The 27,235-nt window shown below is 40.0% G+C and overlaps 1 protein-coding gene across 4 annotated transcripts in view; it reads left to right on the top strand.

The window, feature by feature from the left end:
- Positions 1-27,235, top strand: part of MAEA (macrophage erythroblast attacher, E3 ubiquitin ligase) — a 112,262-nt gene that overhangs the window by 80,168 nt on the left and 4,859 nt on the right. For 3 of the 4 annotated variants that reach the window (XM_074951845.1, XM_074951846.1, XM_074951843.1), the window contains exons 5-7: positions 11-124; positions 2,133-2,209; positions 20,712-20,820. In XM_074951845.1, coding sequence (XP_074807946.1) covers positions 11-124; positions 2,133-2,209; positions 20,712-20,820 — 300 coding nt within the window. The remainder of the gene's footprint in view (positions 1-10; positions 125-2,132; positions 2,210-20,711; positions 20,821-27,235) is intronic. The other variant, XM_074951844.1, reaches the window with a different exon arrangement.

Here is a 27,235-nt window from a genome sequence, read left to right as displayed (position 1 = left end):
TGTCACTCAGGGGCGCCAAAATGAGAACGAACCGAAGATGGGACGCAAAAGTAAATCGGCCTGTGATTACTCTAAAGAAAATGATGATCTTGTTATGGAAACCATTAAAGGAAAACCAGAATTGGTATGTAAACACTGTTGCATAATTATACTGCTCAAGAAAACCTTGTGTGATGTTAATATGTTAAGTAACGTAAGAAATTAAATCCGAAGTACTCTCAATTTTTTTCATCAGCAATATTCAATGTAAAAATAAAAACTGGGAATAAAACAATTTCCACATTCCCCCAAAAATCTATTTCTGCAAGCCCTACTTTACATAAAAGCTAAGGCTGTGAGAGATCAGAGTTGGAGGAAATCACTATGCTGCTTTTTGAAACACACAGGAATAAATTTCTGTTCAGTGTAAGGCAGCTTAGCTGCTTATTAGTGTTAACTCCTTGCCCACCTTCCTGCAAGTATAACCAAAAGCTAAACTGGAGGAGAAAGGGTTGGGGCGGGGAAGAAGTCCTGCAGTCCCATTGAGTTACCACTCTTGTGAGTAGGGCTGTAAGACTGTGCCAAAATTTGTGCTATATTTTAATGAATCTGAAATTTACTGACTACACAAGGTTTTTTAAGTTCTGATGGTCTATAAAATCCAATTTAGCTATTGGCTTGCAGTTCACTGGAGGACATCTACACTTCTGAAGACTTTTTTTTTTTTTTTCCCATGTATCTTAAAGGGAAAAAGTATATGTCTAGAATATATTATCTGTAGGGGGATGATTACTAAAGAGTGGATCTTTTTTAAAAGATACAAAAAATAAACTAATCTAAAATCCCAAATGAGTGATGATGTGCAGAGTTAAGTAACTGGATATTTTAAAACAAAACATCTGAAAGTCAGTTCCTCTGTTTTGTCTGCCGATTCAAATTTCAAGAGTTTTGCCTTTAGCAAAAGTTAAGAGTACAGGACAATGTAGCTCTTAAAATCTTGTGGAGTCCTTGCTTCTCTCTGGATAGTCAGGCTTGGGAGTTAAAAAGAACCTATTTTCAAACAGTTACACTTTAAAACTGTATATTCCATCAATACGATGTTTGAGTTTAAATTTCTTTACAAGTTTCTAATTGTTAAAAAAAAAAAAAAAAAAATAGCTGTCATAAATGTGTGCTGCACCACAAACAGTTAATTGACCCAAATTTGGAGCCGTTCAAATTCCTGCTGATGTCATTGAGGAATTTCGATATTACTGTGCAGATAAACAATAAACAAAAGGCAGCCATTCACTAGAAACATGGGGGAGGAAAATGTTCGCTGAATGGAGCAGACAAATTTGAGGAATACATATTTATTTTCAATCTTCAGAGGGTGTATGTGTGGGGTTTTTTTTAAAGATAATAAAGTAGTTGACTCTGTGTCCCTATAACAAAGCATGGTGAATTGGTCTTTTTTCAGAGAGAAACTTTTTTAAATTCTACGTGTTCAAAGTTTTCCTATAGATTTTTGTGAACCTGTGCTAAATTTGATTTAAAGGGACACTGTCGGCTTACTTACCTTTTCCAAAAGCAGGTAAATGCAACTTGGTTTTAGTGTGAATGAGATTGTCTTTAGTATGGCCTTTAAAACACTGTTCTGGGTTCTTTGGCGGCAGGGGAAAAAGGGCCCTCAGTGAACTAAAATAATGTGCTACTTTCATGCTAACATGAACATTCAAGTAAGCATTTAGAGACCTTTTGCCCCAACAATCCTGCACAATTCCATAACTAAGAGGGTTCCTCTGCCTTAATTATTGCTTTATCTCAGAAATTTCAACAGTATCTGCTGTCTTACAGTTGGAATGTAGTAAAGCAACACCGCTGGTCCATTGACACCCATGAGGATTATGGCATCCTTTAGTCATCAGGACACAATTGGTCCCTGTTACGACAATTTCTTTTGGAGGAGGGTGAGGAGTAGAAGGCTTTTTGTTTGCTTTTAGGGAATTTTATGCCAGCATTAAACTATTTTATCTGTATAAATACCTAAAAGCAAGCAAAGTTGCATGCCATTAACACTAGTTTGTGGCATACTGAGTACTTTGAGCACATAAGACACATTGTGCAATGCTGCTTTGGCCCCATCTAAGACCTTGTCTTGTCTTTAATCTCAGAGCTGTCTGGAGTTCAGCCTAAGGATTCAGGAGTTCATTGAACTCATTCGACAGAACAAGAGACTGGATGCTGTGAGGTATGAAATTAGGATGCTTACCAAACAGTTTTCTTAATAAGAACGTATTATACTTCATAAGAAACATGTGACTATTATTGCACACCCAGAAGCTCCACTGCAACAAATGGTCTTCTCAGCATTGTTATTATCAAACACTCTCTTGGGATTTAATAGACTAAGGTTCATATTGAATTATTTGGAATTTTAAGCACAGGCTATCATTCGAGATACTTAATTAAAAACTTTAAAGTGGTTACTGAAAATAAAACTTTCTGGCTTTGCAAAACTTCAAAATTCAGAAATAGTCATCAAAAATATACTTTGTTGGTCTCTTGGTGTAGACAAATGCTTCTTTTAACACACAGTTCAGTTTGCAATTACTATAGTAATCTCGAGTACAAACTAAAAGAGGGTAGATGGGATTGGCTCGCACAGCCAAACTTCCTGTGTCTCAAGAAAAGAAGTTTCTCTTTTTATGTGGACTGGTCGGAATCTGATTTAACTTGAACATTTTGACCATAAATGTTCACTTGTCTAAAACTGGATATAGACTGTTTCAGCTCTGAAGCGTTTTTCATTATGCAATCTTTATTAAACCCAATTAAACTTTAGGATTTATTTGAAGTATTTTAGTTCCTTATTAAATGGATTATATTAATACTTTGCAGCTCTACAGTACCTATTATCTGAGGGTCTCTATTATGTTACAAAAAATAAGACACTCCTCTCTTCTGTGAGGTATATAAATGTTATACCTATTTTCTGTAGGAAAAGACAGGTCATGCTTGCCCAAGGTCTTAGAGTCAGTGACCGAGCTGGAAATAAAACCAAGAATTCATGACTCATTGTCCCCTATTCTAACCACAAGACAACTTTCTTGTCTCTGGGTAAATACTTCTTATTTTATTGGGTCGGGAAGTAATTTAAAATGAATAAGCTTTTGAGTCAGTGGTCTCAATCTAAGGTGTTCGAATAATGTTTCAGAACAGGAAACTGATTCGGTTAAAATCAATGGGATGGCTGTGCTGGGACCTCGTGGTATGCAGATAATATGTGATAATATTTTGTAGTATTCTATTACCAAGTTACTGCACAATAAGAGAAGGTGATTCTGATGAGTTTAGAGTGGTATAGTTATAATTACATGACCGCTTCTACTACATTTTGTTTACCTAGTGTTGCTTTATAAAATCTTCTTGAAACTAACAAGATATTTGTAGGATACTTGCATCATTTACTGTCATGAAGTTTTTTATGGTAGGGATAGTGCACCGTCATACCATACACATGGTGCATCACAGAAACAAATAAAAATTCTCAGCGTTTTTAATCAGGACCTCAATTTTTAGGTACAGAACACTTTTTTTTTTTTTATTAGATCCAAATGGAATACTGAATTATCTTCAGAAGGGAGGAAAAAGAAAGGTGGATTCTTAATTCTGGGCTACCTGTGTCTCACTGTGATATTCTAGACTGATGCCGTACTGTAATATTGTGACGCTGTTATTGCTATTGTCTCATGTTCACATGTCTGAAATGTGACAAATTATGCTTTCTGCATTAGCCAGTTGTTGCATAGTCAATTTGCTTTTTGCATAACTGCCAGCTTCCTGTATCAGTGTGCAGCAAGCACTGGAAGAGAGCAAACAAAAGGATTTTGGAATGTGTTTTATTAAGAATACCATAGCAATATTCCAGTGAAATATACCATATGAATATCATCATAGCTGTTCATCTACAGCTGTGTGTACTGGAGAGAACAGTGTATGTGCACTGAGCTCAGAGTATTTCTCAGCATGCCTTGTCCTCTAGTTCTTGCTGTGCTTTCACTTGTTTAGTATTGCAAACCCCAAATGTTCAAAAATCATGCATATTTTTAAAACATAAACATTGTTTTGGTGTTTAAGCCTTTGGTTATAATTGGGTCATGCTTTCAAGTATTTCTCCACAGCTTTGTGGCTAAACTGTTTTTTTTCTTTTCATGAAAACTAAAATTCTCCAAAAAAATCACTGGATTCCAGGATGTGGGCCTTAACAAACAAACAAACCAAAATGAAACATACCAAATAACATCAGACTCATGATAAACTAGTGACAGTTGGCAACGCTGCTAGTCACCATCTCTTTGAGATGGCAGCTTTGAGACTTTTACAAGAATTGGGGGGCCTATTGAGACAATCTGGGGCTCTCCAACAATGGCCTGTCACTGGAGTTATGGTTAGAGTGGACCCCTGCGTGAAGGTGGAATGTCATGGGTCTCCATTCCCTCTCCTTCACCACCCAGGAGGGATCGGAGTTCAGGGGTCCAGTGTTGTCTTCAGCATTTGGGGTATCTACTTTTGTAGATAAGCCATAGCTGCTACATTTTATTCGTGCCACACACACATCACTCTGTGATGGTGTTGGTAGGACCCCTGCAGCAATTGGTGAGTCAATACCCCATTGAGATGCATGAGGCACTTGACATATTTGAGTTCTTGTTTCAAGCTATCTGCACTCTGTCAGACATCACTGCTTCAGGGCTTGTCTATGTAGGGAAATTTATCAGTATAATTATGCCCCTAAATTTCTCTGTGTAGACCAGCCATCACTTATGTTTGGGTCACTTTTACATCTTTCAGGGCTAGGGGTGTAGATCTTTCAAAAATGACTGAATGGGGTGAGCACTTAATTCCCTTAGATTGGGATTTCCAAAGAGTGCCTAGCTAGCGCGCGCGCGCGCGTGCTCTTTCCCTCTCCCTCTCTCTAGATATATAATAAAAGCTGACGTTCTAATATAAGCACATGACTCTAGGAGCTGGAGCTTTAGGGATGATGAGCCTAAGGTGTTTGTGACTTAATTAGGACCTGACTAGAATTACATTTTCTTAAAGACTTTTATGGAGCTCTGGAGATAGGGTTTCAAGTTCAAAAGTTGTGTGTGATACTCGCAACCACTCTACTGACAAGTAAGAGTGTGTCTGCTGTTGTAACTTACATGTGAAGAATGCAAGAAAAAGTTAAAGTAGCCCTTAATAAGTTTGTGTTGGCCTCTTTAAGTCCTATCTACCTTCTGTTTTTAGCCAGGCACAGTAGGTGGCTAGTTGCCAAGGTGTATGAGAGCTGCAACCTTTACCGCAGAGAATTAAGAGTATACAGATGGTGTCATCCCTTTTATAAAGCTGAGATCTGGAGGGAGAAAGAGCTGCTCCACCAAAGGACTGCAAAAGAAGCCTTATAAGGAATTGGGCAACAAGTAGGAAGGGCCCATTGGGGAGAGGAAAGTTGGTCTGTATTGGGACTTGAAGAGCCCTAGAGTGCGGCAAAGATGAAGGAAGAGACCTTGAGTAAAGAAGCAATGTGGACTTGAGGTTGCAAGTAGATACCTGCTTCATTCCAGGTGTCCAACACAAGGTCTTGTGATGGAAGGCAGGTAGAAGCTCCCCTTCACCCACCCATACGTCATACAGTGTGGGTGAGAGAGATTGGTTTAATTCTTTTAGAGATGTGTGAAGCTAATCTAGTCTCAGGTTGTTTCCAACGGGACCGAGGTCATTCTGTCTGCTACATGAGTATAACAAAGCTGTGCGGAAATCAAAGGCCCGCAGCAGTTTAGACAGACTTTTTAAGTTACAGTTGGACATAATGAAGGGGAGCCTATGAAAGAAAATGGCACTGTATGGGTATGTAAAAATTACTGCAGTATTGGGAGGTCTCTTCTCAATGAAAATCTCTTTGGGGTAAACTTCAGTATTAAAGCTCTGTTCTTATGTTTCACAGGCCTAGTTTCAACTCCATTCAAATATGCTGCTTACTTTAAACTTCCACATCATTTCTTTCCTGTTCAGTCCTATCTCCGTCCAAATCTTCATCTCTCTTGTTCCCGCGCAACCCAACCCAATATCACTGCTCAACTTCCTAAGAAGCAGCTTTATGTAATTTTGTAAAATGTTTTTCTTTTTAAACAGTTGTGGTTTTTTTGTTTTTTGTTTTTTGTAGAAAATGATGCCAGTCTTTACAAGCATGAATACTCCATGGGCTGTCATTTAGGCTCCTACAAGGTGCTTTGATATATCTCTCAAATATAAAAAAAATAATGTACAACCTTTGTGGGGAAGCGTGAAAGCCTCTCAGATAGTCTTGATCTTTTTTCTGAAGCACATGCCCTCCAGATCTGTTGAGTACAGTGGTGTCTTTGTGCTGTATGGCTTTATTGCCTACTTCTGAATTGCTTCTATGCCAAGCTGGCAGTCCTGCATCCTGACAACAAGTAGTCATGCTCTAAAAGCACTATTTTCATTGTTGGGAGTGCAGCTTCTTTATGTTATTCAGAAACCAGACATGGCAATGTTGTAAGCATAGATGAAGTGATGATGGGCCCAGAATGGGGGCAAAGTGGAGAAGGTGGCTCAGTGTTTTTATTGTGGGTCTGTGAAAATTTCTTCTCCCTGGCATGGCATTAGGACTTGTATTCACGGCTAAATTGGCACTGCTGCGATCGATGTAGTGGTGTCAATATAGAGGGTCTGGTGAAGATAAACTAAGTCGATGGCAGAGTGCTCTCCCATCAACATCTGTACTCCGTCTCCCCGAAAGATGGAAGGTAAGTCGGAGGGAGAGTGTTTCCCGCCGACACAGTGGGGTGTAAACACTGATGGAAGTCGACCTAAGTTACATCAACTTCAGTTATGTAACTAGGGTCTACTTACAGCTTTGGTGTTGACCAGCCCTTAGAAAATCTTCTTAAGGTTACTCCAGGGTTGGTGGAAGGAGGTTGCTTGAGAGACCAGATGTATTCTCTGTCATTTTCAGAGCAAAGGTGCAAGCTTGGAAAATAACCTGATCTCTTGCATGACAGCACAGTATATTGTCAACACTAAATAACCTAGGCCTGGTGTGCACTAGAAAATTAGGTTGGTTTAACTACATTGGCTAGGAGTGTGGGGGGGAAAAAAAAAAATCCACACCCGTGAGCAGTATTAAGCTGACTGAAGTCCCCATGTAGACAGCGCTAGATTGACAGAAAAATTGTTCCTCTAACCTAGTTACTGCTTCTGGGGGCGGTGGATTACCGGCACTGATGGGAGAATCCCTTCTGTTGGTGTAGGTAGTGTCTACACTGAAGCGCTACAGCCGTGCAGCTGTGCTGCTGTAGCATTTTAAGTGTACACAAGCCCGTAATTCATGATTTGCATTAAGTTGGCTTTGATTTGGTTGCAATTTCAGCAGAATATTTCATGGAGGTTAGGGCTAGACCTGTTCTAAAAACTCACTGTTTGTGCATACTGTTGTGTAGAACAAAGAAAATAAATGTTAGCACCAAAGGCTAAAATTCTGTGTAACTTGCTGGTGAGTCCCTTCCCACACTTCCCAGCAGAGAGAGTTTTAGGTGTGCTGGGTCAACCTAGCCACAGGGGTGTGCAAAATCGCCCACCCATACATCTTTAGGTAGTGACCTATGAAAGGCCCGTGTTGCGGGTCTCTGGAAGGAGAAGAGTTACAGCAGGGAACCACATTGAGATCACAAACTGTTCTTTGGGCCTCTCTTGCTAAAGGGGTCTTGATTGTTTGTGACGGTGGGGAGGGTGGTAGTAATTGGTCAGGGGAAAATGAAGTGAAACAGGAACTGATTGTAATGAAACAATTCAATAAAAATACAATACCCTAACACTATATAGGAGTACATACTGTAAGTGCGCAAAAAATATTTGGGGTGAGTTATCTTGAAATTTCTGTAGTTGTATTATTAAGCTATATTGAGGAAGCCTAAAGCATTTGTAACAGTGCCCTTTTGTAAAACTCCTATAAAATAAATCTAAATGATTAGAACATACATGGAAAATCTTAAAAATACCCCCCCCCCAAAATTCTAAACATATGGAAAATAAGAGAAGAGAGTCTTAGGGTGGGGGAAATTAATTAGATAAAATAAGTAAAAGAAAATAAAAGCTAAAGGTTACAGAAAGCAAGCTGTCAAAGGCAAATGACCATGAGTGTACAACTAAACTGCTAAGGCTTGAAACAATAACGGTGTATAGTGGGAAATTGGTAATGGCAAGGAATTGTATAACAAACCTTCCTTCTTCCATAGAACTAATAAGACACTTGCCAGTTGTTACCCTAATCATTCTGGGCCCTGATCTGCAATGTGCTCCATTCTTCATTCAGATTCCGAGCAGGCATGGAATAATTTAAAGGATCAGAGCTTTTGCTTGTCTATTGTGTCCTTTTCCCCTCTTTCCTCATTTTGTGCCCTGCCACAAAGAGCTTGCAATCAAGAAAAGAAAGGATACAAACTGTGTGTGTGCGCGCAGCACACCGCATACTGTGGGCACCACACCAGCACGAATAGTATCTAATAATTAAAACAACTTCATTTACATATCAGGGAGCTATTTAGATATCCACCTGTCTTTCAATGATTACATAATATTTTCACTAGATTTTCAGAACAATGTCCTATATTGTAAAAGGAAATGTCCAATATGGTAAAGGCAATTGTTCCCCCTTTTTTTTTTCTAATTGGCCAACAGTTGCTCACACCTACACTACAAAATCAGTATATGAATTGTCACTTATTTGAAATACTACTTGTGTGGGGTGGGAAGAGGTTCTGTCCCTTTATGTGAGGTTTGCATTTGAATTAATATTTCCTAGTTGTATAGTAAGTCCATAAATCGAGTTATCACCTTAACTTGTACTGCAAGTGCATATTTAAATCTTTATATTCGATTTTTAAGGGCAAAGTATCTATGTATTCTTTATAAAGATATTTAGTTGGTTCTGAACCGCAACAGATGTAACTGGCAATTAAAACTTTTCCAGTTGTAATACTTCTGTCTGAATTATTTTGTTTTTTTTATTCTGACATAAAAGGGGGAACTGCAGAATGTCTTTGTCTAATTCAATGCTTTTGAGAGCACTAATTCGCTCCTAGCACTGTGCATTCTGTGTTCAACATCTCACTGCAAGCTCTAAAGAAACTTGCTCTAGAAAATACTGTTAACTAGCAGGAAATGTTCAAAATATCCATCTGGTTTGTTAACTTTAAAACCAAATATTTTCATGAATAACAAAGAATTGAAAACTAACTTATTTTGGAAGGTGTAGTATAAAAATTCTGATTGCTTTTAGCAAACCACTATCACTTCTGTTTTTATTAGCTTGCTTCTGTTAAGTGCCTGCAGCAGGATTCTTTCAGTATTGTGTCCATGATGCAATAAATAGGTCAGGCATCCATTAGAAAGCAGAGAAAGAGGCTGTTTACCAAGTAGTTTCCTGTATGAGTGGAACTCAGAGAGCTGACATTTTGTTGAAACGCAGCTGGTGTTTAAATAAGTTTGAAAGCTTTGCTTACTGCCTGCTGAGAACCTCTAAAGTGACACATTGCTTTTAGGATACAATTGATGTGAGCTTTAAAAATATATATCTTATTTAATAACAATGTTTGAATTTCTGAAGCTTTTTAAAATATGTGTGCACACTGAGTTGCTCTAAGGTTGTTCGTCAGAGTGCTCTTGAAAGAGCAAGTTTCAAGAATATACAAAAACTGTTTAATGCTAAGGCTATGACATGATGGTAGAAAATTCAAAGTTCAGGTTAATACTCTGTGCTTAATTCATGCAGCCTTTTTAAAAACCAAAAACAAAAAAAAAACAAAGGCAAAGGCAAAACCTTTTACAAAAAATGTTAGGGATATATTGATGCTAACTTCATTCTTTCTGGCTGTTTTCAGACTTTTACACCTATGCTGAAATTTTGTATATTTCATTACATTCCAGGGATTTTCAACACTGTCGGGATGCAAAAGATATATAATGTAGTCACTAGTGGTCGGTAATCATGAGAGGCTTTATTCAGATGCTGATAAAGGCTTTTTGTACTCAACTAGATCTGAGCTGGGGACAGGGGGAAATAGTGCTGTGTACACAAGGAGAAAAGGGAAATAGTCAACTCATTTCAGATCCATTTTTGCAATAAGTCTAGGGTTGGCCAGAGTCTTGGTTTTCCTCATTCTATTTTTGTTTTCTGAACAGGTGGGTAAGTGGAATAACTTCATGGTGCTTTTTCAGTACAAACTTATTTGACTGCAAGTAAAGGGGTTCGAGATAAGAAAGCTGTTCTAACATGGTCCATTGAGCAGAATAAAGAACATGTCCTCCCTCATAACGGTTTACATTCTGTGTTCAGTTATTGCCACTGCCTGATTAATATATATATTCAGTCATATCGTGCGTAGAGATCCATGTGCCTTGTATATCTTGTAACTGAGTGTACTGCAGCTGTAGTTGGAGTAGTGAGTGAAACGTTGTGAGTGTTTTCATTTTCTCTTTGATTTTCTCAGTCAGATTTGCTCTGGTTTCTGGTTTTGTGTCAAATTGCGCGCGCACGCACACACACACAATGATGGCATTGAAGTTATTTTATATAATTACTTCTCTCCCATGATAGGTATGTCAACTTCACAAACAAATTTAATAAAAAACCTAGGTCCTTGCCCCAAAGTTGACAAACTCATCCTAGGATTTGAGCAAACTGCTCTTTCTGCCTATTACACCATGATCTGCAATGAGAATTTAGCTGCCAATTTTGGTGATATATTGGGCAGAATACATTTATAGCGCATTCTGTCATAGTTGTATTGATTCACCTGTTAATGATAGTAAAAACTTGGTCCATCATAAGAGTAAGCGAATGTGGTGTTCAAGCCACACTGATGTGCCATTTTTACAGTTACTTTCTTGACTGTAGCAGCCCTTTTAAAAATTTGAACTCAACAGGATAGCCCTAAGAGATACTATAAACATTTCAAGATGTCTTCACTGAGTTCTTGGGAAGGAAGGAGTTTCACTTGATGAGGTTCAGTTAGGAATCTGAGCTTTCATGTGATCCGTTAGTTCAGTATTCTTCTTATCTGCCTGCAGTGTCAATTAAGAAGTTAAAGGAATAGCCAGTATATAATCTTTGGGGGTTTTACTTTAATCATATACATGCTGGGTGAAGCTCTGGTCTCATTGAAATCAGTGGCAAAACTCCCACTGACTTCAATAAGGCCAGAATTTCACTTGCTGACTTTAGTTGTCTCCTGTAGCTGAAGGAATTGTTGTCGGTGTGGTGTGATAGGAAACGGCCTTTCCTTGAGTGGTAATTATTGATGGTACTTGGTCAGGCTGCTGAGAATAGACCTAACTAAAATTACTTTCTTTTGGATAGAAGTTTAAGTATTGTACAAAACCCTTCCACCATCCACACTATTAAATTATCTCTGTATGAGACTGTCATCTGCTCCAATAACAGTTGCAGAAATTCAGTCAATCAAATCTCATGCTTTATCGTTTCACGGCACGGTATGTATGGGAGCATACGAGACAAAGTAAGACACCAATGGAAGAGGACAGACAAAGTTGACACAGAGGGATGGAGGAGATAAACAGCCTACAGGCCATCTAATGGTCTTATATCCTTGTATGGGAGAACTGTCCCTTACTTCACAGCAGGGGCTTTGGGCAGCAAACTCACTTCCCTTTTCTCAAGTATTACTTTGCATCTATTTCTAGCCTCCCTTTTTGCCTGCCTGAGTAATGAATTCAGCCTTTAATTGGAGGTGGGGGGCTCTAGGAGAGGAGGCTCTAGGAGAGGAAAGATTAAAAAGGTGGGAGTGGGGAATTGGAGAAGAAACTTACCAGCTGGCAACAACAGAAACAGGACAACCTTCATCTTAATCTACTGTGGGGAAATGTTTGAGATTTTTGTGTTGGCTTCTGTTTATTTGGTCCAGTCTTCTGCAATATAGAGTAGTCACATTTAAGTAGATAAACAGAAACAAATAAGCTTTGCTCTCTGGCTTATGCAAATGAACTGAATTGGGAACACTGCTTGGTTCATGATTCCCTGAAAAAGACCCTGCATGCTCAGCATTAATTCTGGCTTGGTTTTGCATGTGCAGTGAACTTGGGACCGTACTTGATATCCCTATCAGTTTGCCTGGCACGTGTAATAGTGAGTGATATTTGATTGGAACGCTCCCACTAAAAGTGAACTGTCAAGAAGAAAAAGTCATAATGCCTAGTTTTATAGACTGCTGCTGAACTGAGGTGACATTTGCCCTTTGGCTCCATAACTAATAACAATAATTCTCAGCTCTTCTTTGAGTGTTGGTCCCCATGTGCGTACCACTGGGCGTATATGCACTCCATGTGCCTGAGACCAGAAGATCTTGTGCTCTAATCCAAGGGTATAAGACATGGTATGGACTGATTCCACCTCTTCTTTTCCTTCTTACCACCACATGGTCTGAGGCAGAACACTCCAGTGTCCATGGTCTAACCCTTCAGCGTCATTCCTGTAAATATTAAACTGTAAATATTGTAAACTCTTCTTAGTTAGATTTTGGGGGAGTACACCCCCTCTTCCTTCCTGGCATGATACACTGATTAGGCCCGGGATTCATGTCTCCTGTCCCTGATCTTTCCCAGTCAGTGATGACCACCTGAGGTGCCTCTGCTGTATTAGAGAAGCTCGTATCTCCACTAAGTGTAGTATCCACCACTCCTTCCCAAACCCATCAAGTGTGGGAATTCAGGAAGCAACTTATGGAGCAGGCTATCAGGCCTTAGTCATATCTGAGCTGTGCAGACTCATCTGTGTAGCGGGCTGAGGTGTTCCAAATGACAGGCTTCAGTGATTAAACTTCTCTCTTCAGCGGCACCAGTAGGAGCAGGACTCAGGACCGCTGGTACAGAGTAAAGAGAGGTATGAGCATCAGTCAGTACAGTCTTTGGTACTGGTGGACAAATGTTTACCCCATACATCATCGGTGCCAATTCTAAAGGTTCACAGAGACACAATTTATCATGTTGACAAATGCATCACTTCGCAGGACGTCACCATTCTGCCAGGTCTGGAATCCTCCCCTCTTATCTGAACTGATCCTTCCAAGGGAGATTCTGACACCATCTAGCCACAAATATTATGGAAGAGACTGGTCTTCTATTTCCTCTACCAGCTGGTATCATTCCTCAAACAGTTCTGACAGCAATGGCCTTGGAGATGGAGCCCACAACTTCTTCATTGGGTGAATCTGGCATATGAGAGAAACTCTCAACACCACCTCCAAGGGACGTGAGCCTGAATGGAGGCTCCAAAATCTCTGGGGGCCCGTCATGATCACATAAGATGGGATTGCTCCCCTCCCCCCCCCCCTCGGGACTTGTGGTACCTAATGCCTTTGGGTCCACTCCCACCTATGATAGATCCCTCTCCCTGGCCCTACTAGGGACTGCAGAACCTGTAGATGCATTATTCTGAATCCGTCTGGTCCCACAAAGAACATCACATCCCTCTCCTCTGAGTAACCAGCCTGAACTATCCCCAGAACCCATGGAGGAGGAAGAAGAACCGGACTCAGTGTTACAGTCAGGTACATAGTCTTCCTCTCCTGACAGCATCCTTTTCCTCCCTACTCCAGCTTCACTGTCTTCACCAGACAATCATAAGCAAGGATTGATGATGTCCTCCAGATCTCCTTGGAAGAAGTCAGTCATCCCACAAATTCATGGACATTTTGCAAAGTATAGAATGTACTAGGTTCGCACTCCCAATCAACAAGGCTATCCTAGATCCGGCCAAAGAGCCATGGGACACCCCAGCAATATGTGCACCCACTTTTAATAGGGCAGAGGAGAGATACTTTTTCTCCCATGGGACCAGAATTTGTCTTGACTCATCCTGACCAAAACACTCTGGTGATTCAGGCTGATACAGAGAGAAGTAGAAAACCATCTGTCCCTATAGACCAGGAAGCCAAATGCTTGGACCTCCTAGGGAGGAAAGCATTCATGTCTACCAGCCTCCAATTCTATATAGCCAACTATCAGTCCGCGCCATCTGTTATATTCTCTGATCAGAGCATGAGGAGAAAGAGAGCAGAGGGGTGGACCAGTGAACAATAGTGGCAAGAATCTTCTATGCTCAGCCACATGGAGTGCACGTGTACCCACTGTGGAATACAGATAAGGGTCTTGGCCTCCGAGTTTTCTTTTAATACATTGAGGCTGGTCCCCTTTTCCAAGTTATCAAAGTAAGACTGCTGCTACCATAATACAGTCAGGACTCAGAGAACAATTTTTGCCTTCTTGAAATTACTTACCCAAAATCGGGAGCTGTGTAGAAACAGTCTGTCCTATGATTTCTATGATGATGTGGTTTGGGCCAGAAGAGGAAGTGGGTATACTGAAATATCGCTAACGAGTGTTCTCATGGTATTGATGACCTGGCCAAAACTAGGGTAATGTAGAGTCTTATAAAATTCTTTTTGAACATAACTTTCCAAATCTCAGTTTGAATTCAGCCAAAAGATGGGCAGCGGCAGAATGCTGTGAATTTATAGTGTTTTATGTTAGCTTTTTCCTTTTTGCATTTTTAAAAATGTACTCCTGAGGGAATTCTGCACCAAAAATTAAAAATTCTGTATACAATATTTTACACTTCTGCAAAATTCTGCATATTTTATTAGTCAAAATAACACAATATAATCATACCATTTTCAATTATTTACTGACAAGTATTTTGAAATAAATTACCAAAATAACTGAAAATGGTGTGATTATATTGTGTTATTTTGACTAATAAAATATTCATAACTTTGCAGAATTTAAATTTTTAAAATCTTTTGGCACAGAATTCCCTCAAGTACCAGGGTTCTGGTTGCAGGCAGCTCGGTGGCAGGTCTGGGTGCAGGGGGGAATTGGAGGGCACAGGGGCTCGGTGCAGGAGGAATGAGACTCTGCAGGGGAGTCCAGGTGAAGGTGATTAGAGCTCAGGGGGTAGGGGCTGGAGGAGTGGGGCTTGGTGGGGTGGGGGGTCAGGGTACAGCTGGTTGGGGCTCAGTGGGATGGAGGTCCGGGTGTGGCAGGGAGTGAGACTTGGCAAGGTGGGGGATTGGGGGACTCGGTGGGTGGGGGGAGCTCCTGATGTGAGGGGGGCTCAGTGGAGGGAGGTTCCAGGTGCATGGGTGGGGGAAGGGGTCACTGCATAGGGAGCTGCTTCCCCGTCCATCCAACCCCCATGCATCTGAACCTCCCCTACCCCCCTTCCTGCTGAGCCTCACCCCCCCACACACACACACACAGAACCCTAACCCCGAGTCTCACTCCCCCACACACCCAGACCCCACCCCCACCACCAAGTCCCATCCCGTGGTGCAGAGCTTCCTGTAGCCAGGGGAAGTTTCTGGGGGTTGATCTGACCTGGCCCCGGCTGCTCTGTGCAGGGGAGGGGGAATTCAATCTCCGTCCTCCTTCTCTGCCCACCCATCTGGGACGAATATCCCAGACCCGCATCCCTCCAGTGATTTACCTGTCCCCCAGCTGCCAGGGAGGGGTGAGCGAGCACTGGTGCAGCTTCTCTTTGCTTTCCGATTTTTCTGCTGTGCCGCAGTGGTGCAGAATTTCCCCAGAAGTATAAAATGGACAGAATTATTACAGCCTAGAGCAAACATAATACCTTGCACTAACATAACATAACATTTCTGAGCAAAAGGCCTCAAAACAGTTTACAAAGATGTTTAATTATCCTCTCCATGTTACAAATGGGGAAACCAAGGCACAGAAGTGGCTTGCCCATAGTCAAAGTGAGATGACGGGAATAGATTCCAAGGCCAGAAAGAGCCATTGTGATCATCTAGTTTCACCTCCTATAGAACACAGACCATAAAACTTACCCAAAATAATTCCTAGAGCATATCTTTTGAAAAAACATCCAGTCTCTATTTAAAAATTGTCTGCAATGGAGAATCCACTATGACACATGGTAAATTGTTCCAATAATTAATTACCCTCACTGTTAAAAATTTACACCTTATTTCCAGTCTGAATTTGTTTAGACTCAGCTTGTAGCCATTGGATCATGTTATGCCTTTCTCTCCGAAATTCAAGAGCCCATTATTAAATATTTATTCCTCACATAGGTACTTATAGACTAATCAGGTCTCCCCTTAACCACAGATCTCCTGAGTCTGTCACATGGTCATCAGTCCACTAGACCAATCAGCATCCTACTGAAAATAGGGGATTTATAGTGGAAGTGTTAAACTAGCTCTGTTAAAGGTTAGCAGATACTATTGTAAACTCACACAAATATACTGCTTTGTTTCTTAATTGATTGTTTTTAAAATGTCAGCTCTTGAAAAAACTGGGCGTTCGTAAGATGACTACTTTAAGTGTGCTGTATAGAGGCTCCTGAGAGCAGTCCTAAAGTATCTGCAAGCCCTAGTAACTTCATGTTTCTCAAGGAGTTTTTAAATGTTAATCCATTCAGATTTTTTTTTTAAAATCACTTTTAGTTTTGTTTTGACTAAGTTATTTTGGTTCGTTTTCTAGTCTTTGTAGACAAAATTTATTTGAGACACAAGGTGGGTGATGCAATTGTTATATTTGGACCCAGCAGTGAAGGAGACAGACACAGGGGGAAGCTGATTTAAACACCGCTATCTGCTGTGGTGACTATTGTCTGGCAAGAAACAAAAGTGAAGCTCTGCTCTGAGTACAGAGTGCCTAAGCATTTAAAAGGGCAGGGCATGACATTCCTCCACCCTATTTTTAAAAAATACTTCCCAACTATATATACATTGTCATTTATGTGGCTAACATAAAACACTGTATAACCTAACTAAAAGTTGTGGGTGGACTACCACAAACTTTCAAGTTGTAAGGGATTAATCTGCCCTGGGCTTGCACTTCACTTGCTAAACAGGTTATAAATTCAGGCACATCACTGATTTTCACACTCTCTTGATGATGTGGTGGTATGGTATTGTTCTGTACAAAAGAAACAGTCGGTGGTAAGGAATCAACTGGCTCTGGTACCAGAGTTCCTTCCAACAAGTCATTGACATTAGGACTTGTAACAGGAGAAGATTCAATTTCAGGAACAGAAAATCCTGCTGGAACACCCCTGGACTCTGATACTTGTCAAGGCTGCAAATAGCCCATATGTCGTTTCCTTTGAAGTACCATTGGATAGTTTTACCACAGACAACAAATGTACTTTACCTGTCCTGTACCTATTCTGCAGGTATCCATTTCACTCCACAACCGTAGTTGTGAGTCCACATTAAGTCTCCAACTTGAAAAGAACAATGGCAAGTCTCATATCATCAATCAGTTTGCATAGCTTGGTATCTGGCAACATGTAAAGGTAACATCAGGATGTAGCAAGTCCAAACAGGTACACAAAGATTGCTTCAAAAAAGAGTTGCAGATTCCTGTGTAGAACATGTGGTGTGTTCCTGTAGACAAGCAGGACATTGTCCAATCTCTGCTGATGATTCAAAATAGACTCGGTTTTTAAGGCATGCTTAAGTGTCTAGACAAAGTGTTCCACTAGTCTTTGTATAGCAGAATGGTTTGGAGCAGTACAATGTGCTGAATTCCATTTGAATGAAATTCTTCTGAACAGAATTGAAGTCCATTGTCACTCACCAACTGTAAGAGTAGACCATATAGGCTAAATAAGATACAAAGATGTGCAGTGATCTTGGTAGCTGCAGTAAATGGGTATCCGCTATGAACATACAAGCTTCGAATGGTCCAGCAAAGTCCACCTGAATATGTGATCAAGGAGTCTCAGGCCACAACCAAAGGTGTAGACAAGCTGAGCCAGGATCATGCTGAATTTGTTGACACATAATACAGCACTTTGCCTTCCTCTCAATGTCTCTGTCAATCTCTGGCCATATGACTCCGGGCTTTGGCTTTCATCCATACATAAGTGATTTTGGAATGATCACTCTCAGGCCCTGTAAATGCAACCATGAATCACAGATAATTCACATGATGCTGTGAATTGTGTAAACTGGGGATTTTTGTGATCGACATTGTTCCCTGTCGTACCATTTCTTTCATAAAAGAAATCACACTGAGATAAAACACTTTATCTGAGGTTTCTTTGGGTTGACAGAAGCTTGGACATAGTAGGTGCAACAGCCCATCAGCATTGCTGTGTTGAATCCCTTTATGGAATTGAATAGTCTAGGAATGAGCTGAAAATAGCAATGCCCAGCATTGCATACAAGCAGCAGCTAATGACAGAATTCCATGTTGAAGTTAATGAGCTGTGATCTGTCAGCAAGTTAAAATGTCTGCCATGCAGATAGGTATGGAACTTCCAAATTTTGAAGATAATGCCGAGAGCATTATGGATGGACAGTTCTTGCTGCATTTGTGTATAGTTCTTCAGGTGCGGTGAGTCTTTGTGAAGGGAAGGCAATTACTTTCTCTTTGCCATTAGGAAAAATATTAGAAAAAACTGCACCCATTTCATATGGTGAAGCATCACAAGCTAATTGCAATGGTAGTGAGGCATCAAAGTGCATAAGAACATTGACTGATGTCAGTTCCTTTGCTTTCTTAAATGCACATTCACGTTCTTTAATCCTTTTTCCTTTTTTTTGGCATGTAACAATTCATGTACAAGTGCCAATACTGTCGCCGAATTAGTCAGCAGTTTACTGTAGTTGTTAATCAGTCCTAAGAATGAATATAACTGTGACGTGCACTACCACCAGAGAACTTGAAGAATCCCTTTTCTTTCTCTGGCGATTTCCTTAAGCCCATGGCATCAGTTACATGTCCAATGGATTCAGCAATATTGCAGTAATTTGCAAATATTTTGGCTGGCTGTCAGACATGACATAATGATCTTCACGGCCACATTGCACATTGTCTAAGTTCTTTTTGAAAATTTTTGGCATGTCTGTCCAGTGTTTCTTGAAGGTTTTGAGGTGCTTTTGTGATCACCTTGATCTAGGTCCAGTTTACCTTGTGCTTCTCAGGCCAAGCTCTGCTAAATAATGGTGGATACTTTTCAACCACCTACCAAGGTAAAACAACTGATCTAGTTGAACTTTCACCTGGAGTATCCATTTTGGGACTAACTTTTCTATGGTATAAGTGGAGGTTTCTTCCAAAGGAACTTGTGACAAAGTCTGGTGATAGGTAGATGCAGAAGTCAATGAAACAGCAGCTTCCATATCAAGTTCCATCCTTGTAGGAACTCCCTCGATCGAAGGTGTGATCCTTATGCCAACTTCTGATAACACATGCAGTGCTAGGTCTTAGTCAGTGTCACTAGAGCTTTTGCCTTTTTCCATATTATGAATCTCCAACTTTCGTTCATTCTTAGGTTCAGTCATCATAGGTGTCTTCTTGGATGGACAGTTGCTAGCTGATCATTGAACTGTGCAACAGGTCATGGCAATGCGTCCTTTCTTCCTTGTACTTCCTGCAAATGACCTAGTGTGTCCAGCAATCCTTCTCGAATACATAGTTTGTGCACAGTGACCACACAGAAATTCCTTACGTTATTCAGTCTTTCCTATTCAGGTGGTAGTCTTTGCGGTTCACACTAAATTATTAGAGGATTCTTCCATGTGGTTTCCATGATGATAGCTACTTCAACAGCCTTCTTGAATGTAAGCACTGATACAATCAGTAACTTTTTCCCAATCTGGTCATTGTGTAATCCAAAGACAAATTTGGTCACACAGGGCATCGCTTAATGTTTGTCCGAATTGATAATGCTCTGATTACCTTTCCCAAACTGAAAGAAGGTTCTGTGTAGCTCGAAAACTTTTTCACCAAGAGAGGTTGGTCTCATAAAAGATACTGCTTCACTCTGTCTTATCCTGAGACCAGCATGGCTACAGCAACACTGCAAACATAATTTTGTTTAGGCATACAGTAGCTCAGACTTTGTCTTGCTCCTCTAAATACTCAAACAATTAGCAGGGTGCGTGTGTATAATTAATTTCCTGTAAAGTTCTATATTTTAAATGTTTACTTACGTATGTCTGCATGGAACAACTGTTCCTATTGAAGGTTTACTAATTTTACACTATTGTATATTAACATGTGATTTGTAATAGTCCTCATTGGAAGTGATTTTTTTCTGAAGACCCTGTAGTTCAAAACTAAATAAATGCTCTCATGTTATGGGTGATTTGTTTTCTGGATGGCTTTTGTAATGGTCTTGTCCCAGCAAGCCACATGCTGATATTACGAATTTGTTTTTTGAAAACATATTTTAACTTGAAATGCTTGGTTCATACTTCTTTTCTCCCCTCATTCCTCTCATGCATACTGTGTGTACAAAGTATTACACATCTAGACTCTCTGACAGAATCAAGAGGAATATAAGGAATTCCTGAGTTTGTGTAACTGATATTTATAGAGTGTCATAAGTATTACTGTAATAGAATACATGCTGTGATGAGAAATATTCATGGGGAGCCTAGAAAGTTATGGGATAAATTCTTTGAGATTAAAATCATTCTTGCATTCAAATCTGCGGGATGTATTTTCAAGCATTTCAAACACATTGTCATCTTTGGATTTTGTGTACTGAGTGCATAATCTACAGTTAAACCCTCTTTGTTTTTTGTGGAGATCCTTTGTACAGATTACGTAAATGCATTTATCTTTCAATAAGAAATCCATTCAAACGAGTTTATATTTATTCAAGTGTTCTAAATTCGATATTTCAGACATGCAAGAAAGCATTTCAGTCAGGCTGAAGGAAGTCAGCTGGATGAGGTCCGACAAGTGATGGGAATGTTGGCCTTTCCTTCAGACACTCATATTTCCCCCTATAAGGTAATTTTTCTGTCTATAACAGGTTGAAAATTGCAAGGTAAGCATTGGGACAACATATTGATGAATTGTATGTGAAATATTCTTGTGTTTAATTTTCACTGCTTAGTATCCATCATAAAATATCCATTAAATATCCACTATAGTCCTTAATTTTAATAATTTTTGTTTATAAAAATCAATCCAACTAGGTTCATTTTATTAATTGCATTTTTAAATCCATTACTTTTGTGAGTGGAGAGATGATGACAGGAAGTGTCTAAACATACAATATTTGTCTAGTATTAAAACTAGGTATATAGATATAGTAATTACTGGTAGTAACCACACCCAGACTTGAGTTAACAATGACCAACAAACTTCCTGCAAATCATAATTACCTTTTACATTACATTCCTATTTATAAAGAAGTTTTGATTATCTCCTTTGCATGCCAAAAAGGAAAACCTGCTAAATAGTATTTCTCAACATTCGAGACAAGAAAATAGAAAATGATAAAACAATTCATTTTACATAAGTGAATATAGCTGTGCTGTTGGCCATTTGTATAAATCTTAGCTGAACAGACAAAGCAAAACACTCAGTAATATTTTAGTTAGTAAATAAATGCTTTAAATAAGTAATAAAATTTACTGTGTTGGTAACAGTATTTTAAAAAAAACCTTGTTTTAATTTCAAAGGCCTGAGAGAAAACAGATTGGATCACCTTCCAGAAGTCTCTCTTGAACCATACTACTGGGTAGAAAGTGTAAAGCACTTATTTTTTAAGATGACATTTTTATTTACCAGAAGGAGAATGCATGTGCATCTTCATAAAACTCTGCTTAGCTGAACAAGCAGAGAGTTTAGACCTTCGTGGAGCCTGTGTTTTTGTTGCAAATCTCAGTTTGGAGAAATGCAGAATTTGAATGTGATGGTACAAGAAAAGAAACTACTATGATATTATACTATGACCCTATATATATAATATATATAATATAAATAAATATCTCAGAACAAAGGACACTGCAAATGTTATGATGCAGGCTTTTTTCTGGAAATTAGTTTAAAAAAAAAAAGGGTTTTATGTGCTAGTTCGTTAATGATCATTTTCATAAATTGAGAGCCAGGAAGAGCAGACGTGCACTTATTAGCCAAATCTCAACTTGCTTTCTAATATCTTGCGGGCATTATAGAAATACTCTAATCCCAGAGTGGATTGTTTTTAACTCAAAGTGATTTACATAATGATTAAAACTGGTGAGTTAAATCAAGTCAGAAACCTAGTTTTCAATCATGGATTTTAATCTTGCTTGGCTTTTATACTTCATTTTTCTAAAGAAAAGTTGGTACTCATTGGTTGGTGATCATTAAAACACATTTGATTTGCAACTAAATATAACCTTTACACTAAATTTGGTGCTGTTTTTTGCTAACCATGAGGATAGGCAATATCAATACATATTCAAGCAATTATATAGATTAACATACATGCTTAAGTTTTACATTTTTAATTAGAAAATGGTGAATGACACTTCTTATGTACTAAATTCACTTTTTACTTGTAATTTGAGTTGAGCTGCATTTGGACGGAAACTGAAAATCAACTCCTAGTTTCTCAACTTCAAGTGAATTAGTGACTGACTTGAACTGGTTGAATAAACTGACCTCGTGAAAATACTCTGCAGAAGAGGCTACTGCTGTCAAAAGTTGGTTTAGCACTTTAACAAACTGTGGTTCTAGGTGCTTAGCCAGTGAATCTACCAGTTCAGTTGTTTGACTTTCTTTGAAACTTGACAGCAACCATATAGTGCTTAATATTATTTGTATTGAATTTAAATAATTAATAATTATAATATGTTTAGGGCTTAACATAGGTTGTCATTATTTCAAATTTAATTTTAAATAGATTTATTTTTAAAAAGCGAAAAATAAAAATCCAAAAAAACTTAAATCTGCTTTTGTCCACACTGACTCTAACCAGTGCTTACATTCCTGATTTATGTAAGAGATGCTCTAGTGTTTGTTCAGCCAGATTGTTGTACTGAACAAATACTACTTCAAGGATTATTTTTATATAAAAATCTACATAAAGATTGTGATGGCGCGGGACTCACCACCTCGGCGCCTCCTGCTGGCTGTACTGGGAATTAACTCTTGGTTGCCAGTGCACCTTCCTCTAGTGGTGTCTCACTGCCATCACTTCTGTTCCACCTCTAAGACCTGCGTCACTCCCCAGACTGCAGTGTCCTCTTCTGGGCACGGCCCTGCGGCTGTGCCCCACTTCGCTTTCCCCTCCCTTCTGGGGGAACCAGCTGTCTGTAGTCCATCAGCTTGCCACTGTGGCCTACTGCAGCCTTCGATCTAGCCCTTCACCTCAAGGGGTAAACTTCAGTCTGAATACTGGCCACCCCCCCTTGGCAAGTGAGGGGGGAAAAAGACAGAGGGGTCCACAAGCCCTCCTCTTATTGGTTGGATTTTGCACAGCCTCCCTGAGGGCTGCTTTAACCCTCCATCAATCTGTGTGGGGCAGCTGCCACACCACAAGGATGTTGACAAGAATGTTTGTGGGGGGTGGTGTTTTTTGCTTTTGGTATGGATGTCAGTGCCTGCTCCCAACTCTGGGGCCTATTTTGACGGTTTTTCATTGTTGTTGACTTTATAAGTGCCTAGAATTAATCCTAATTAGACATCTTTGGAATTTGACTTGTATCCAAGAAATAATATTCAGATCATCTTTGAACTCAGTAGGACTTTTTTTTGTCTTTAGCCTCTTTGACATCTTAAAATACTTTTCTAGATTATAGTCACATTGATGCAGACTATAAAGGATATTTAAAGACACTAGAAAATCTGTGCACCCTTACTGAATCCACTATCAAAATGTATATCAGTCATTAAATATAAAGTAGGGCAAGGGACATCAAATTGGGAGAGGGGGTAGGAGACCATTTTTATATATTACTTGTTTTCCATAAGTAGCAGATTGCTTTGGAAATGGTTTCAGGCATTGTTTAGAGGTGACGCTGCCAACCACAGAAAAGCCTCCTAGTAACAATGTATCAGAAGCCTCAAGTCTTCTCCAGTGATTTGTTGACTATGTTAACAAGGGGTACAGAGAATTATTTCTCCCTTTTTAACCAGTAATAAGCCATGTGCCAGGGTTCATGTACTCTCAGAGAAGGAGGAGCTGGGGAAAGCTATTTAAACAAAAATGATTTCTCATAGCAATAACCCAGGAAGAGGACAAAATCACTGGGCATGCAGTTTGCTGGAAATGTTTGACCTTACTGCCTAAATATATGCAGGGGAGATTTTCATAGGCACAAAGAGAAGTTAGGCTCCCACTAACTTTGAAAATCCCCCTCTGTTGCTTTGTAGCACAGTCATCAATTTGGTACAGAAATTAGGATTTTTTTAAAATACTAAATGCCCAACACAATCTCATGTACCTTCGAAAAGCAATTTTTTTTTTAAACTCTTCAGAGGTATATTTGTGAGCCCCAGAAACAAGTAATCTCTTGGAGAGATGATTTTAGGAATTTCCAGAGGGGATAAAGTTATCAGAAGTAGAGAACTCAGCCCAACCATTCCTGCAATAAGATGGCAGAATTTTATCACTAGGCTAAAGAGCTCCCAAGAGCATCTTCTAGTTTAGCTGTGGAATTCTGTATTCAAGCACTACAAAACAATATCTGGGTACAACGTAAGTAAAGGGCAAGCCTCTACCTGCAATCCTTCCTTGTCCTTACTTTGGCAGCAAACTGTAGCCTTCCACAGCTTTCCCAATTTCAAGGGAGATCTACAAGTTGATGCCCAAACTAGATTATCAAAAGTCTGCTAAATTATTTGGCAGAGTACTGTGTATTTCATCTGCTTCCAGTATCCTCCTGAGTCTCTGTTCTTGGCAGAAAAACTCTAGAACTGTACATATAATATACAGCTGGCTATAATACAAAGGAAGCTGTTTTTGATATATAAGCATTATTGCCCAGCAATTATTATGATCACATATCCTTAAAGTTGCATATAGCAAAACATGTTCAGAGACCATTTTCTAAAGTTGGGGACAGATCATTTTTTGCCTTTTCTCCCAATAATGGAGCTAAAAATCTTTAATGAGAAGTTTTTTTGTATAACTATTAAAATGGTGAGGTAGTCACAATCTATTTCTTAAGCAATAAACTATCTAGTGGCAATGTCTTCTAGCTGGTGATGTCATCCTTACCTTATAGTGGTTTATTTCTTCATTCCATTTCCATTGATACCAAATTTCTTCATTTCTAAATGATGCGTAGAATATCACACCTGTATACACTATGTGCTAAGTTTATTTCTAAAATGTGACTACTGTAGAAGAGACTTCATGTGGCAGCAACTGTAGGTTATACATACGAAGAGAGGGAAGGCATGTTTAAAAAAAGATGAATTCCTTAGCTTTGTGTGACATACATAAACTCGTTGAGAGAAACTAATAAGCAATATGTTTTCATTTTGCTGCAGAACATTTCTAGGCAGAATCTTCGAGTACAAAATAAACTTTATTTTTGTGAGTAATGTACAGTTCTGCAAATGCTGGTCATTCTGTGTATTCTACTATGGTTACATATGCACTTCATGCACCTGAGAATGGAGAATTCTAGCAAGTAGTGTCCCTTGGTTTGCACCTGTACTCTTGCTTTCCTTGTGCTCTGTGCCAAGGGTACAAGGGGCGCTGTGGACCAATACCTCTCTAGTTCCTTCTTACCGCTGTATGGCCTGGCTTAGAAACTCCAGTGTTCTGGAGTGAACTGACACTTTGATAACTTTTTTTATGCAAATATTTCAAAGTTTTTATAGTTTTTTTGTAAGTTTGGTTAGTAATTAGTTAGAATTCCTGCTTTGGGAAATCCGGCATGGGACTTTTCTTAAAGCCTGGGCATAATCTTTGTGTCTCCTGCCCCTGCATATTTTCAGTCAGCGGTGATCACCAGTACTGCCTCAGAGAAACTTATATCTCTGCTAAGTGCAGTATCTGACACTTCTTTCCCAGTCAAACATGGCAGGCAGGAGAACTCTGGCTTCAGAAGCACCTAATGGAACGTGCCATGAGGCTCCAGGCTGGATAGACCTCCCTGTACGTCAGTCTGTGACAGAGAAGTGCGCCTCTTAGCTTGGTGTCTGACTGAGGAGTGGGAATGACTAGAGTGAAGGACCCTTTGTCTGGGTCACTTGTCATGTGAGTATGGGGCACTCTCCTAATCATAAAAACAGATCCCCCTCCTAGATTTACTAAGAGAAGGGATCATTTCCCAGCCTCATCCAAGTCGGGCAAGTCCTCGCGCACGGGACACAAGGAGTTAAGTCCTCCTAAGCCGTGTGGCTGTGATCCGAAGGCATATAGAATGAAAGCTCCTTCAATACCATTTGCTGCATCATCATCAAACGCAGACCATGGCACCAACTAAGACACAGCACTGGGCACTGAAGGACTGAATTGTCCGATGACCACGTGGTCAGAAGCTCCTTCACCAGCAATACCATCAGAGCCCCATAAGGAACTACTGATTATTAAGAGTCCCTTTACACTGACTCCAGCGGCAACAGACAATGAGATGCAGCCTCCTCGGCTCCAGTATCCTACAACACACCTGAGGATATCTTCATTCTCCCAATCTCCCCTATTGTTGGGACAGACCCTCACCAGGGAGATTCTAACAACAGGGAAAAGCCTATCTTCCATTCCATCCACTAGCTGCAGCTTCCCAACACTGGTACTGGACCTGACCTTCCCAACATCAGGGGAGTCAGACATACCGGTGGAACCATCTTTCCCTCCTCCAAGGGAGGTCAGCCCAGATCGAGATAGTCTCCTACTCCCGTTCTCATCCCTCCAAGTGGGGACTCCCTTCTCAGAACCGATGGTACCCAAGGCCTTGGGGACAACTACAGTCTACTTTGAATCCCTCATATTGTCTTTACTGAGGGTCATGTGCTCCAATTGGGATCTTTACCACTCCTTCCCTCCAAGAGACCAACCAGAGCCTCCTGAGCCTGTGGAGGAGGAGGAATACTAACTGGATCTGCCAGCACCACTGGTACCCACACATATTCTGTCCTCCTCATTCAATGAGACAATTGCTCCTGCCTTGCCATCTCCTCAGGACAGCCACAAACAGTTCCAAGCACCACTTTCGAGTGTGGCACAAGAGCTCCAAATTCCTTTAGAGGTGGTCCAGGGCTCACAACACAAGCTCCTGGACATCCTATAGCCATGAAATCTGTCTGAATGGCACTCCCAGTCAATGAGGCCATACTGGAACTGGTAAGAACTATATGGCAAATGCCAGCTACCTGTGTCCCTACCCAAAGAGGGTAGAAAAGCAGTACTTTGTCCCAGCTAAGGGAGCAGAGTTCTTATTTTCCCACCCTTCCCTGAATGTCAGTATTCACCCTGCTG

The sequence above is a fragment of the Natator depressus genome, chromosome 4 (genome assembly GCF_965152275.1).
Source record: "Natator depressus isolate rNatDep1 chromosome 4, rNatDep2.hap1, whole genome shotgun sequence".
Lineage (NCBI taxonomy): Eukaryota > Metazoa > Chordata > Testudines > Cheloniidae > Natator > Natator depressus.
Note: the sequence above shows the minus strand (reverse complement) of the source record. Positions and strands in the feature narration are given on the sequence as shown.